The sequence below is a fragment of the Homalodisca vitripennis genome, chromosome 7 (genome assembly GCF_021130785.1).
Source record: "Homalodisca vitripennis isolate AUS2020 chromosome 7, UT_GWSS_2.1, whole genome shotgun sequence".
In the NCBI taxonomy this organism is placed as follows: domain Eukaryota; kingdom Metazoa; phylum Arthropoda; class Insecta; order Hemiptera; family Cicadellidae; genus Homalodisca; species Homalodisca vitripennis.
In genome coordinates, this window is record NC_060213.1 from 24,541,707 (window position 1) to 24,557,288 (window position 15,582).

At 35.6% G+C, this 15,582-nt stretch overlaps 1 protein-coding gene across 1 annotated transcript in view; it reads left to right on the forward strand.

Annotated features, from left to right (window-relative positions):
- LOC124366649 (WD repeat-containing protein 35-like) overlaps window positions 1-15,582 on the forward strand; it is a 79,869-nt gene that overhangs the window by 35,262 nt on the left and 29,025 nt on the right. The window contains exons 6-8 of the mRNA XM_046823249.1: window positions 1,192-1,410; window positions 6,388-6,523; window positions 10,614-10,742. Coding sequence (XP_046679205.1) covers window positions 1,192-1,410; window positions 6,388-6,523; window positions 10,614-10,742 — 484 coding nt within the window. The remainder of the gene's footprint in view (window positions 1-1,191; window positions 1,411-6,387; window positions 6,524-10,613; window positions 10,743-15,582) is intronic.

The window sequence follows — 15,582 nt, forward strand, 5'->3', positions numbered from 1 at the left end:
AGATGACACAGCTCTTATCACCAGCAGTTCAACAGCGGAGTCACTAGAAATCAACACGTATATATCTGTTAGCATGGCCCAACAATATTGCCTAAATAACGACCTTGTTTTCAACCCATCCAAAACAAAACTCCTTGCACTAGGCAGACATAAAGACCACATATCAGGCCCACCAGATCTAGAAAAAGTGGATGAGCTTAAACATTTAGGTATGATATTAGACCAAAATCTTACATGGAGTTGCCACATTGATTACCTTAGCTCAAAGCTCAGCTCTGCTCTCTTTGCTCTCAAAAGGATAAAAGCTACGGGCACAACATCTGCTCTAAAAATAGCCTACCACTCTCTCTTTGAGAGCCATCTTCGGTATGGAATCATCCTTTGGGGGAGTTCTTCAAATGGTAATCTCCAGAGGGTACTAATCTTGCAGAAGCGGGCCATAAGAATCATGGCCGACCTCTCTTCCCGAGACAGCTGCAGAGAATCTTTTACTGAACTCGACATTCTCACTGTGACTTCAATCTACATCATCGAAGTCATCATATATGCTTCCAAGCAAAACTTCCCGAGAAACAGTGAGGTGCACAACTACTACACTAGACAGGCTCAAGCTCACCGTCTACCAGCTCATAGAACAACGCTCTTCACCAAAAAACCATCATTTGCTGGAATCAAGCTTCTGAACTCCCTTCCTGATGCCATCAAGACCGGCAACGCTAAAACTCTAAAAAGAAGACTACACAAGTGGCTGGTGAAGAACTCTATCTACAGTCTCGATGAGTTTTATGACATTCTCAACTCCTGACTTGTAATGTTTTTGTTGTTAATTTTTGTTCTTTCCTTTCAATGTTATGTTTCATAACTTATTATTTTTATTATTGATTGACAACTATTCTGTTCTTGATGATCATGAATAAAGCTTTCTGTATTCTGTATTCTGTATTCATGCAGCTGCATCAGAAAATCCAACTAGCAACTGAGACGTACAAACCAATTCAGAACTCTGCACTCTGAAATGACAAAATTCCAAACCAAAAGATCATCATTAGAATAAATGTTACTAGTAATTTTATTCTGTGTAATATTTTTAAATTAAACAAACCTGTAATATAGTTTACCTATAACTCTTGTGCGTTGTATTGTGTAAACTTAACATTATAGATAAATGCTAATTTGTTTCTACCATTGTAGCACTTGCGCACAATGAAGATCCCTGGACGTGAGGTATCGTGTTGTGTGTGGGAGGGCAGTTCACTCCGTGTGGCGCTGGCCGTGGACTCATTCATATACTTTGCCAACATCCGGCCCAGCTACAAGTGGGGATACTTCTCGCACACGGTCGTCTACTCGTACAACAGACAGGACCGACCCGGCACCAACGTCATCTTCTGGAACACCAACAACAACGAGGTCAGTCTGGTTTCTGCGTTCAATCAATTTATTGGTTTTAAGACTTTTTACAAGTATAAATGTCAGTATTGCAGCACGACGCCAAGTCTAGATATACTATAAATTACAAATAAACCATTACATTTTGAATTCATACTTTTTTATAATTTGATAATTTTTTTATGTTAAGGTATAAAAAGAGTTGTTAAAATAACACTGTCAATTAGTTAAAAAAATTACTTCAATAAAATGACAATTAAAAGATATAAAACAATGAAACTAATCAACAAAACTAAAATTCAGCAATTAATAAAATATTTATAAATAAACTAACAATAACAACAAATAAATAACAAAAAAAGGATGTAGACTAATTTAAAATAACAAGAAAAAAGCAACTGTAAATATTTGAGACAATAAAGGTGTGAATCCTCTAGGGTTGTCTCGAAATGGATTCGCGCGGAGCATGGGAGAAGGTGGAGGTTGCATCCGGGTTTGAGAGTGAGTAGAATGGTATTACAGTCACCTTCCTCCAAGGTGGCTTCGGACCTTCTCTCATTAAACAGATCAATGTCTTCTAAGGTCATTGGTCTCATTACGGGGCATGGTTACCTGAGGAAGCATCTTCACAGAGTTGGCATCCTTCAGGAGGATCCGCTCTGTGGAAGGTGTAATGAGCAGGAGGAGACTGCTGAGCACCTGCTCTTTGATTGCCCTGCAATAGCAAGAGAGCGGTATGCCATCTTTGGTAGTTTGGACAGGGGTGGTGAATTTTCCCAGGAGGACTTGATAGGTTGTTTTCGGCGGTTAGTTGAACTGCTGAAGTTGTAGACTGGTGGGCCTCATGGTGTGTTTCCAGGGTGCGCAAAAAGCCCTTGAGGCTTAAGTGCATGGCAGTAGGCCGCCCCAAGGAAAAAAAAACAAAAAAAACTTCAAAAAATTCCTGAAGGCTGTAAAAAGGAGTAACCAGTAATCAACTATAAGGTTTCTTTCTGAAAATTGAGTCAGGATATTTATCAACCAGTGGTTGCAAACTGTTAATGAAATTACTGTGCGACTGTTCATGGTTTTACTAAGACGGTTAAATTCAATTTCCAAATTATTTCGATTCCTGGTATTGTAGTTATAAATATTGGATCTGAAGTCTAATTTATCTGAGTTTTTCATACTGTACACTATGCAATCGAAAATATACAAATGTATTAACGTAGTTATTTCCTGAGAAATGAAAAGGGGCCTACAGTGGTCTAAAGGGTTTGACCCTGAAACAATTCTTACAGCTTTCTTTTGAGCAGTTAAAATTTCATTTATCCTACTGCAATCACTCCATATTATGAGACCATACCTTAGAATGGACTGGAGGTAGGAGAAATAAGCAGTTCTTACATAGTTTTTAAGAACAAAAAACATAAGACGCTTTAATAAATAAGTTGTGCTTGACAATTGTGAAGCTATATAATCCACATGTGTATCCCAACTCAATTTATTATACAAAAAAAAAACTCCTAAAAACTTAACTTTACTAACCAAATTCTCATCTTTAACATCCACTGGTCTTAAGCTGAAACGTTGGTCGGTCACTCAAAGCGGGATATGTTTACTATAGCCAGAAAGTTCCAACAAAGTCAGACTTTTTCCGTTTAAAGTCAGAACGAATGGGGTTTTTTGCTCTCTAGGCACTACAGTGATAAATTTTCACGTGTTCTGAGTGTAACAGTTCCACTGTGAAATCCTTAAAGAAGGAGTAATAAAGGCTCCGGGGAGTTATCCCTTCGTACTTTTTGGGTGGAATGGGTAATTCCTGCTTCATTCACCCAAAGATTCAAATTTATCAAACATTATGAGTCTCAGAGAACAGAAAAAGTCATCTCTTCAACATGTCTTAACCACAATCAAAATGGCTATTATTTAACATTTTCTCCAACTGTACGCTAATGCACAATTTTTAATCATCTGTTAGGTATAAAATAACCAGAGATGAACCCTTTTTGGGTGACTCAACTTATTCTACTGGTGTACAAATATTTGTCACTTGTTGATAGGAAAATCAGTAGGCTTATCCTGAAAAGTTCTTCTAGGGTCGGTCCACTGATTTGAAAGAACACATAAAAGTACACATATTTTTACACATAATTGGAAATTTTCGATCTTCCTCAACCAGTAGAGAGCGTTCTAGTTGTCTGTTCACTTTGGGTTGCAGAGTCAATGTGGGAAGCAGGGTTGCCAATTCACTTTTCTATTTTTTTCCTAGACACTGTATAACGGTTGACAATGTATGAGTACGATATTGCGTGTCTGTGGAAACTTTTAGTCTGCTGAAGGGAGTGGAGGGAGGGATTTATCTCAGGTTTAGGTTTGGAGGATGTTTTGATTTTGTTACCCGTTGGTGTTCTAGTTCCCATCTTCTTAACTGTGAGGAATTGCAGTCTTTTGGTAATGATTTTACTGTTGTGAATTTGAAACAGTTGTTAAGGTCTGTGATGTTGTGGCTTGCAGCATGTTGGGGGACTGGTTTGTCTTTGTAGCAGACTTTGACATCTTGTCTGTGATTTTCAAGATAAGTCTGCTGATTTTCCTACCAATCAGTAACAATCCCTGGCTTTAAGCCCTATTAACACGTTTGCTGCTAATCCCTATATAGCCGTTTATGCTGACATTTTTTAAATATATTTTCACTTACTTTTGGATGAAATATGATAGAAATATATGAAAATTACTTATTAGTCACAAAAATGATCACCCTATACCAATTTGGGGATGCAGTAACTGTTGTTATCGCTAGCTTCTGAGGACAGTCTTCCTTGCCAGCTGATAACTCTAGTTACCGCTCGCACTAGGGAAGGCCCTTTTATGGCAGTGGGAATATTCCAAATGAATACATCGTAGCTAAGTGAACTGTTTTTATTCGTTTTAGACAAACATAAACAATATTTATACGTAAGTGTGTAAACCAAAATGAATGTAAAATTTATAAAAATGTGATAAAGTTTATACACATCTCCGCTAACTCACTCAAATTCAGTTATTATTCAAATGTTTACTTGAAATTATTGTAGTTTACTAAAAATATTGTAGTACATAAGTTTATAAAAATGAAAAAAGAAGAAATATGTTTACTTCAATAAAATATTGATACAAATGTGTATATACGTCCTAACCAACCCACCCAAAAGTAATTTATTATTTACAAATACACCTAGAACTTGGTCGTTGTACACCACTTGGTCACAGGGGAACATCCATTGTGTTGCACAATCACTTACTACTATAGAAACTTTTTAAAAATCATGAAAAAGTCTAATGTTTTATGAAAACAAAGTGCATAAAAATACGGGAAAAGTACCTCCCGAGGAATGAAAAATACGGTGTTGTGATAGCTTGAGTGCTGGCCCCACACTGACCTCATTTCAGAACCACAGTTCTGTGGTGACCTCTGTGGTAACCACAGTTACCACCCGCTCCTAGTGCAGCATAGCAGTGGTAACCAGAGTTACCGCCCGCAGCGAACGTGTTAATGCAGGTGTACAAATATTATCATATTGATTTCAACCTCAGGTGGTACGAGGGTCTTCCAGAAAGTAAAGAACGTTTTGTTATAAGTCAATAAAAACAAAAGATAAGAGCATGAAAATTTATTTATAAATACTTATAAACTTACTCTATTTTTCTACAAAATCGCCGGAACTGTCAAGGCACTTGTTGTAGCGTGGCACCAGTTTTTCTATACCGACATTATACTGTTCTGCCGCCAAGGAATGAAGCCACGTTTTTACTCCTTCTTTGAGGTCTTCGTCACCCAAAAAGTTTTTTTCCGCCTAAAAACACTTTCAACTTTGGAAACAAGTGATAGTCACTCGGAGCCAGATCTGGACTATACGGAGGGTGTCCGAAGATTTGCCATTTGAAAGAATTGAGTTCTGCTTTGGTTCGTGCACTGCAATGAGGCCGAGCATTGTCGTGGATCAGCACCACTTTCGACGACAGCATTCCGCGTCGTTTGTTCTGAATAGCGCGGCGAAGCCGATGCAAGGTCTCGATGTAGGCCTCTGAGTTGATTGTTTCGCCTCTCGGCATGAACTCCACATGGATTAGGCCTTTTCGGTCCCAAAAAACTGTTGCCATCAATTTCCTGGTGTTCAAATTTGGTTTTTCTTTCCTGTTTTTTGTTGGTGAATTCGAGTGATGCCATTCCATTGACTGGAGCTTTGTTTCCGGGGTTCGATAGGAAACCCAAGTTTCGTCACCCGTTACGATGCGGTCAAGAAACGCATCACCTTCTTCGTCATACTGAGTCAAAAACTCAAGAGCTGCTCCCATCCGTTTAGTCTTGTGGACATCAGTAAGAATCTTAGGCACCCAACGAGCACACATTTTCTGATAACCAAGACGTTCAGTCACTATTTCGTGCAAAAGCGACCTTGAAATTTGTGGAAAAAATTCCACTAGACCACTCAAAGTGAAACGATGGTTTTGTTGAATTTTTCCATCAACTTTCGCTGCCAACTCGTCAGTAACGAGTGACGGCCTTCCACTTCGTTCCTCGTCGTGCACATTAGTTCGACCTTCCTTGAATTGAATGCACCATTTTCTCACTGATGACTCGTTCATCGCATTGTCACCGTAAACTGCCTTAATTTGCCTATAAATTTCAATAGGTCGAACATTCTGTGCATTCAGAAACCGTATCACACTACGCAGTTCACACTTGGCGGGATTTTCAATTAACGCCGCCATTTTAAACTTTCACAGGAGACGCAAACGTGACCTCACGGTACCGCTACTCAGCTCACACTGAGGCAGAAGGTGTGGCTAACGAACAAGCTATCTACCGCGGTGGTGGGGGAACTGCGCCGCCCGTGATGCGCAATCGTTCTTTACTTTCTGGAAGACCCTCGTATTTAAGAGAAATTGCTTTTGTGCGTAATTTGATGTGTTCTATATCTTGCCGATTTGCTCTGAGTTAAAAGGTCTATTTAACAAGGAATTGTTGGTGTGCAGTGTTATAGCAAAAAGGTGCGAGGGCTGCTAGGTGTGGCGGCGTGCAAGGACCACTGCGTGCTGGCTGTGAGAGCCGAGGATGCGACTGGCCAGTTCGGTTTGATACTGTGCAATGCCATTGCCACACCAGTGGACTGTGAGTAGGTGTTATTCTACCCATTGTCTCAAAACTGTAAGGTTCCAATTAACCCTTCCCATGCCGTAGATGAATATACAGGGTGAGTCAGAAATATGGTAAAATATTTTAAGACGTGATTGTAGAGCTAAAAATAAGAAAAAAATGTTATATAAAGGTAGGTCCGGAAACGCTCCATTAGTGAGTAATGGCTGCCGAAAGATTTCGCTTTGTTTTCAGTTCACCTGCTAAAATTAAGTGATTCTGAAATGTTTTGTTCTTACTTTTTAACACAAATAAGGTGGATTTATAAGGAAAATAATCTGACAAATCAAATAAAACCACTCTAGAGGTTGTAGTGTGAACAGTTTTTGAGAAAAAGTATGAAATTTGCCAAAAATCTAATAACAAAAATACTGTCTTAAATGTTTGATGTCCAATAACATTGTTAAACGACCAATAATCAAATTGTTTTTCCTAATACAGATTGTAGAGAATTTAATTCTGAAAACAACCATAATAAGCAAAGTTAACTAAATATGTAAAAAAGTTATGAAATTGACTCCTCACGTATTAGACTACACAGCAAACTTTTGCTGTTTTATAATAAGGAATGAGTATCTGATTGGTAACAGCTGGTGAAAAACAAACATATTTTTAGTTCAATTTATTTTTAAATACAATAAACATATCTACAATTGCTTTAAGACTCAGCGGAAGATTAAAGATGATGTTCAAAATTACCTCAGTTGTTGAAAATGCACGCGTTACACATTTAGTTAACTTTGCTTATTATGGTTGTTTTCAGAATTAAATTCTCTACAATCTGTATTAGGAAAACAATTTGTTTATTGGTAATTTAACAATGTTATTAGAGATCAAACATGTAAGACGGTATTTTTGTTATTAGATTTTTGGCAAATTTCATACTTTTTCTCAAAAACTGTTTATACTACAACCTCTAGAGTGGTTTTATTTGATTTTTCAGATGATTTCCCTTATAAATCCACCTTTTTTGAGTTAAAAAGTAAGAACAAAACATTTCAGAATCACTTAATTTTAGCAGGTGAACTGAAAACAAAGCAAAATCTTTCGGCAGCCATTACTCACTAATGGAGCGTTTCCGTACCTACCTTTATATAACATTTTTTTCTTATTTTTAGCTCTACAATCACGTCTTAAAATATTTTACCATATTTCTGACTCACCCTGTATATGAATGGTAGACTTTAACCAAAACTCCAAATACAATTATATTCAATATTATAGATTATGTCTCTTTGAGACCTTTGAATTGCCCGGTGCACGCTCCGTGCTTATTGCAGTTGCCAAGGAAGTATTTATAAATTACCTTCAAAAGTTAAGGTTATTCACTCTTCACTGCTGCAGAGGCAGCACGGGGAGGTGAGCACCCTTTGTTTAACCCAACCACCTGCTCGTCAGTTCTGTGTCTTCTACAGAGCCATAACCAAACATATCAGTGGTGTGTATTACTGCTTTTTCGGTTGTCACAAGCACACACATCTACTCTGTATCTCATTATTATTCTTCATCGGGTGGTAGTGTTGTGATTAGTTTGACATATTTATCTTGTTTTGTTGTAAAATGTAATCAAACTTATCAGTTTAACTTGAACTTAAAAAAACAAAATTGTTTACTTGTCTTGGCTTATAATAGGAAAGTTAATGGATTTACTGGTGGCGTGCAAAGGGTTAATTGATCAGTGCAAGTTTAATTTTGTCTCAGTTCTTCCAAATCTATTGATATTTTCATTCTTACATCAACATTCTTACATAATGGTATTATAATCAGGCTAATGTTTGTGAAGTTGTCTGACTAAAACATTACTGATTTAATATATAAAATATGATTGCTTGGTTAGCCTAAGTCAAGAGCACTTCATTTTAAGACTCATAATGAGGGTAAATCAGTGAAATAGGAATAATACATTTTTTTATTGTAACTAAATTAGTGACCATTCAAAGTTATTAAACGCATAATCATAATCAAATAACTTTATTTTAATCTTTTTAACCCTACACAAGTATATCATAGATAACAATTTTTGAAGTGGTGGGAGGGGGGTTATGCGAAAAATGTAGATCACAATTTCACTATCACCACTGTTTAAGTTGTTATGAGTATTTACCAAACAAATTTTTTATAATCAATACTGTTTGCTGTAGTGTTTGTTCTATTAAATGTAACAGGAATAAAAAAGAAATTACCTTTGTTCTTACTTCTTGATTTCTTTGAATATTTTGTTGTGATGACAGTTTTTCGGTTGACAGCTACAATAGCTAACCAAAGTCTAGTATGTTGATGCATGGTAACAAATTCAAAGTTTAAGTCCATTGCTCTTTTTACTCATAGTTGGCACATTTGTTTCAATAATTGTTAGTGTTTATTATTCTTTATATGTGGACTTAGGTTTATGTATAATAATGGACAAAAGAGAATGTTTAAAAATGGAATTCGAATTGATATACAATCAGACACTGAACTTTCTGATGATGACATTTTCAACTATTGTTTATTTGAGTTATGATTCAAATGATGTTTTAGGAAATCAGAGTAGAACTGTAACAGACATTTATTAAGTGATTAATATTTTGAACTATTATTGGACCAGACTCTTCAACTAAATACACAAATAAGCCTAGCTTTATATTTTTATGCTGTTATTTAACTACATGAAAAACCCATCAGTGTTAATTATTTTTGGTTTAGGTTCCTGATTTTTTGCTCTGGAGTTCAAGAGTTTCTAAAATATGACAGTAGTAACATATAAAATTAGAACAAGAGCTGCACAGTTTTTTTATTGTTGAGGATTTTGCTTTTTTGTAGTTAAAAACTTCCATTGTTCTCACTATACTAAATTATCTATTTTTACAAAACCTCAAAATGCAAATCAGTCTGTACTTATATCAAAAACCTTTCTGAGATGTAGTTTTTTTCTTTTGGACGGTAACAAGTTTCTGATTATGTATAAAAAGTATTATCTTAAATCATGTAGTTGTCCTTTGTAGTGGTGTTATGGGGGACTTGTGTAAATAATCAATTTTTGAGAGCTTTCAAGCTTAAAAAAGCAAGTATTTTGAATAACAGCAAACATGAATTTTAAAGAGCGTTGCCAACCAGCTTTATAAAAGTGTAACTGGTGACTTTGCCAAGTATCTACATTTTGGAAACAATATTATGTCAAAATATACCCTGACAAGGGTCCGAGACATTCCCGGGTGTGAAACAGGAGGCAGAGACAACTACCAAACTGGGAAACACAGAACGGTAGTTTATGAACACCTGCCCTTGCAGGCTGGTATCCACTTTATAAACAGATTACCAGATTCCATCAAATATGCTCCAACACCGAAGGTGTTAATAATTTGTCTAAAACGTTTGACCTCAAAGACAATTTATAATGTAGCTAAATTTTTGGCTGATAATTGGGAGACCACCATTATTGCACTGGTGTTGGAAGTGGAAACAGTTGGTGAATGAACGGGTTGTACGAATGCAAAATTATTGTTTGAATGTGTAATTGTTATATGAGAGCCAAAATGTTTACATTTTTTTTTCCTTCCTGAGGGAAAAGGAAAGTTTGTCCCCGCGCTTAGTCCTAAAAGGACCTTGCGCCTCCCTTACTTTAATTTTGTGTCCTAAAAATCCGAGGCTTTTTCAAAAACCAATCAGATTTGAGGGCTCCTGTTCTCTGATATCCTCGGGGCTGAGGAGATATGCTCCCAGGTATCTTTTCCGAGTTTGGCAGGACAATCTAACCAAATGTGCTCTGCTGATTCCTCCTCTTCTCCACAGAGTCTACATTCGTTAGTCTGGCTAAGGCCTACCTTCATAAGATGTTTCCTTAGGGGGCCACGTCATGTAAGTTTTTACCTTACATAATGACTTTTGCTATATAAATTATTACCTGCAATAAAAAGTTTAAGTTTGATGTGTAGATGTGCTAAGATACACATAATTTAAAACAAGGGGGTAGTGAGATAAGGTAAAGTAGTTCCACCAGCATATATTGCTATAAAATTAAAAAATGCAAGAATGTATCATTGAAAACGTAATAACGTAACCAAAATTAATTTTCACATTGTTGCAGCTAAATATATGGACATGGAACCGCTGTTTGTGGCAATCAATTCGAGCCACGTGTTTGCCGCGTCCAGGGACAACTTCTTGTTGTGGCATTACATCACACCTAAGACACACTCCACACTGGGCAACGCAGGTTGGTGCACCAACTTCCATAATGATGGAGCTAAGGGGGGTTAAAACAAGTGTTTATGCATTTCAGATTCTGTTTTTAAAAGGTCAAAGCATAAAAAAAATACAAACAAAGCATTGTTGAATATTGTATAAAGATTAACAAACCACAATTTTGTGAGTGGGTGCAGTCAATTTGTGTTGAGTTTCAATAAGTTTTATGAGTAAATGTTATTAAACCCTTTCTGGACCTTTCTTTATTATACATTTTTTAAATATTTTAATTTTTTCAATTCTTGTTATTTATTTTTTTGTGTAGAAAATTGTATTGTATATACTAATAATAAGTCACCACATGTAAACTCTTTTTACATTTTTCCGGTACAGTGTGACAAAAAATTGTAAAATTATACAAAACATATATACTTATTTTAACATATTTACATATATTTATATATTAAATTGCATTAGTTTTCATACAAAAGGACATTTTTGATAATAAATATAGAGGGTACAAGTACTAATCCTTGTGGCACACCTCATTTATTGCATCATATATGTTGTGTGTGTAGCTGAATCAATGAGCATTAGACATTAGGTTAGCATGTGTTTATTTATTTTTTTTAAGGCTGACATTTTGCTTTAAGTAGGATCACTGTTTTGAAAATCCACTATTAATAGCTCACATATTAGGGCTAAAAAGTAGATGATTCTTGTAAATATGATGTTGCATAAAGAAAAAGTATTGGACCGATTTAAGTCTTCAGTTACAAAATGTAGATGCTACAGTGTGTTTTAAAGTCAAGTTAAATGAAAAGATAATTTTTTTATTCAAATGAATAATTTAAAATATAAAATAATGTACAATTTTTAACACATTTGACATATTATATAAGGACAGAATGTATGTTTGAATCAAAATAATTACATACTATTTTAGGTTAAAATATTTATACTTATACTATATTTATTACATAAAGGGATAGAACATTACATAAATTGAAATATTAAAATAAATCCTTCAAAGTGGAGGTGGAAAGTTCTTGTCAAAAGAGTAAACTGCTATATTAATTAAATATTCCTTCAACAGTTTTTGAATTTGGATTGGTTTGTAATTTTTGTGATAATTGATGGTATTCATTTCAAAAACTTATTCCCTGTGTATGTAGGGTTTAAAAAAGTTAAACTTCAGTGTATGAGCCTAAATGATAACATGCTTGTTCTTAGTGTTATAAGTATGGGTGGTAACTTTTGTATTTGTATTGAGTTTCATTTTTTTCAAGTAAGATAGTTTCAAAAATATATTGACTCTGAAAATAAACATTTAATATTTTCAGATTCCAAAAATGAAGTTTTGTTGATTCGTCATTGTTTAGGTTTTACATCATTTTAATCATTCTCTTTTGTTGTTTCAAAATATTGTTCATATATATTATTTTGGTAGAGCCATTCAAAACTATACAAAAAGAAATTTGAGAATATAAATATATTGTTAATGTTAATATATTGTTAATAAATATATAAAACCTCGTTATAAAACCAACATGGCTGACTTGACTACAGTCAAGGTGAAGTGGCTCCCAGTTAAAAGTGTACTAAGTGTGTATTTCAACAACAAATATTTACTCACGTGTGCAGATATTTACCTGGAACTACTGTAAGTCCATTTTCACCATAAAAACTTGAAGAAAATTAATCTACTCAAGAATCCAAGATAACTATAAGAAACTAACTGTAAACACAAGAACTAAAACTGCAATCTAATCTCAAACATTTTTTTTCAATAAAAGAACTTTATCACCAATGAAACCATAATAACAAGCTTATAAACACTACAATCAAAAAATTGTATTTACACAGTCTAGAATACTTTACTTAAAACCACTGAATAAACTCAAGCCATATGGTGACAACTGGAAACTGTGCTGACAGCGTCACATTCCACACCTGACCTACTGACAGCAGCTTATACAGCTGACAACAATCAACAGACCTGCTTCCCACCTGACCTTGATTTTCTCTTACAACCTGACGCATGAAAAAAACATTAACCACGAGGAATCTGTCAAACCTCGTTATAAAAAACAGTTTTCCATTTTGACATTTAAAAAACATTAACCACGAGGAGTCTGTCAAACCTTGTTATAAAAAACAGTTTTCCATTTTGACATTTAAAAACATTAACCACGAGGAATCTGTCAAACCTCGTTATAAAAAAACAGTTTTCCATTTTGACATTAATCTAATTTTTCTTTTAATCCTACAGTTTTTGTGAAAGTTAATAGCATAATTATTATTATTACTTGACAGACATGTTTAGTAGTTTATTGATAGGGTTTAACTTTGGTATCATGGTGATGAATTGAGTAGTTGCTAATGATTTCAAGTTTAAATTTAACAATAGGAAGCAGACAAACCTGGCCTAAAAAAACTGTATTTCAATCTATATAAATTAAGGCTAATAAAAAAGGCTTAATAAACTGTATTTAAACTCTACAAATTGAAATAGGAATCAAACAATACTGGCATAAAAACTGTATTTGAACTGGAATCAAGCAGTGCCTTGAAGTTGTGGACGCAACAAACAGCACATGTGCTCACTGCTAGTAGCACACCAATTACTGAAGGACCTTAATACCTTTATTTATTGGAATTTAATCAATCTGCCCCACCTCTAATCAAGATGGCAACACACAATAATTCTCTATATCAAGTTGGCACTTTAGTCTTTGCCAAAATTAAAAGGTTACCCCTATGGCCAGCACAAATAAAAGAAATTACAGAAAACAACAAAACTATGAAAATACACAGTTACATTTTTTGGGGGAAGACACCACCGCCATTATCAGACAAAATGACATATGCCTATACACAGAATACAAGCACATACATGGGAAACAAAAAAACCAACAATTTTAAAAACAAAAAAATTTAATGAAGCCCTAGTAATGGCGGAGTCTGTCTCACAGGACCTCCCTCAAACTAAACCCCATATAAACAGCAACTCTGAACTTAACCCCTTAAGCAACTCACTCCAAGAACTCGAAAAAAGTCTGACAGATGTGACAAACAGAGTAACGAGGAAAGCTTGATTAGTAGCCGCCGCCAAAATCGGATCCGCTTTACTCCAGGAAAACAACTACTTAAAAAATGAAAATCGTAGACTCTAAGACAAACTGAATAGTCTAGAAGCCAAAGTAGAGGAGTTAGAAAACTGCGAAGGAAAGTATGTCGCACATATGGAAAGGCTCCAAGAAAAGATATCCGAGCTCGAAGCACAGTTGACCAAGGAAAAAACTGTATGTGGTTGAAGCACAAACTATTTTTGAGGACCATGACGGGAGACAGATTGAACTTATTAAAGACTATGAAAATAAGATTGAGGAATTAGAGAGTAAAATTATGACACTGCAGCAACAGACACCTGAAAAAAACTGACAGGAGGCTCAGGACTACAGGAACTCAAACATTGGCCCTGACTATCAAACAAATAATACCTTCCCCTCAGTTCTCTTGGAAATCAGACTCTTAAAAAACAGCCATAATGCCATGGAAGAAAAGTTTAAAAGTCTGGAAGCAATAATAAACACCTCCACCCAAAACCTCCATAGAAGTCACACCCTCCACCTGCACCACAATCCTTGTCAGTGAACTCAGAGATGCTAATCCTTTAAGAGGAGGCAAGACCAACTGGAGCAACAAATGTCAGCACTTCTAGACAACACTCACCTTCATCTAAAATGAGTCTGGAAGAATCCTACCTACTAACTTTATAGCATCTAAATCTACTCAACAATGCAAACATAAAGATGATCCTCTAGATTCTACCCTGAATAAGTCTACCTCAGGGAACAAAAGGAAAATCAGGAGTTAGACGGGACGCAAAGAGAAAAGAACCTCTTTACTGTGTCTCTCCAAGCTCAAAAATATAAAAAACCACAACATGTGTAATTTAGAAGGATTTGAGATGTGTAACAATAATGCTAAAGCATCCACAGACTGAACATTGGTAACACCTTACAGGTGACGTCCGTTTTAGACACACACGGAGTCGCTAAAGCCTCAGTAATAAAGCCTCCGATGAATGCAAGATCACGAACTAAAGATGAGAGTATAGAAGAGTTTCTACACCACAAAACATTGATTACTACATTCGATCATGACAAACAATCAATTGCCGAATGCTGATTGCATTGAGTCTAATTCATTCACGTTCAATTCCCGGCCTCCTATAAGCCAACAATCTCCATCTGAATCAGGCCAGCGGAGCCCACACGAGCAGAAGATGAACAGGACAAAATATTTTTTAGACAAGACTGGCCTCAGCAATTTCAAAATGAAAACAGCTTTACCATACCCCAATTGAACAAGGAACACTTAAAAATTCTACACCAAAACGTTGACAGGCTCAGCAACAAAAATTGACATAATAACTCATCTTCTTCAACGACTTGAGCCTGATATTCTAATCCTCACTGAGCATGGTCTGAGCAATGACCAGCTGCACAATTACTAACCTGACTGATTTATACTTTGATTGCTGATTTCTGTCGGCAGTTTCATAAAAAAGGAGGTGTGGTATTTTTCTGCAAAAACTCACTAATAACTCTAATTGATCCAATCTCTATTGAAGTGAAGAGTGTAGAGATGGTTGGATTTGTGAAATGGCCCTTATAAGAATAAAACTTCAGGATCGGTGTCTGTACATTGCAGGTATTTATAGAAACCAAGGCAACCTAGAGGAATCCCTTGAGATTATATCCCAATGCATACAAGTGGTACCGATATGGAGGTGTCCGATAATTGTTATGGGGGGACATCAGCATAGACTGCCTAAACGTTAACAGAGACAACATGCTGTTGGA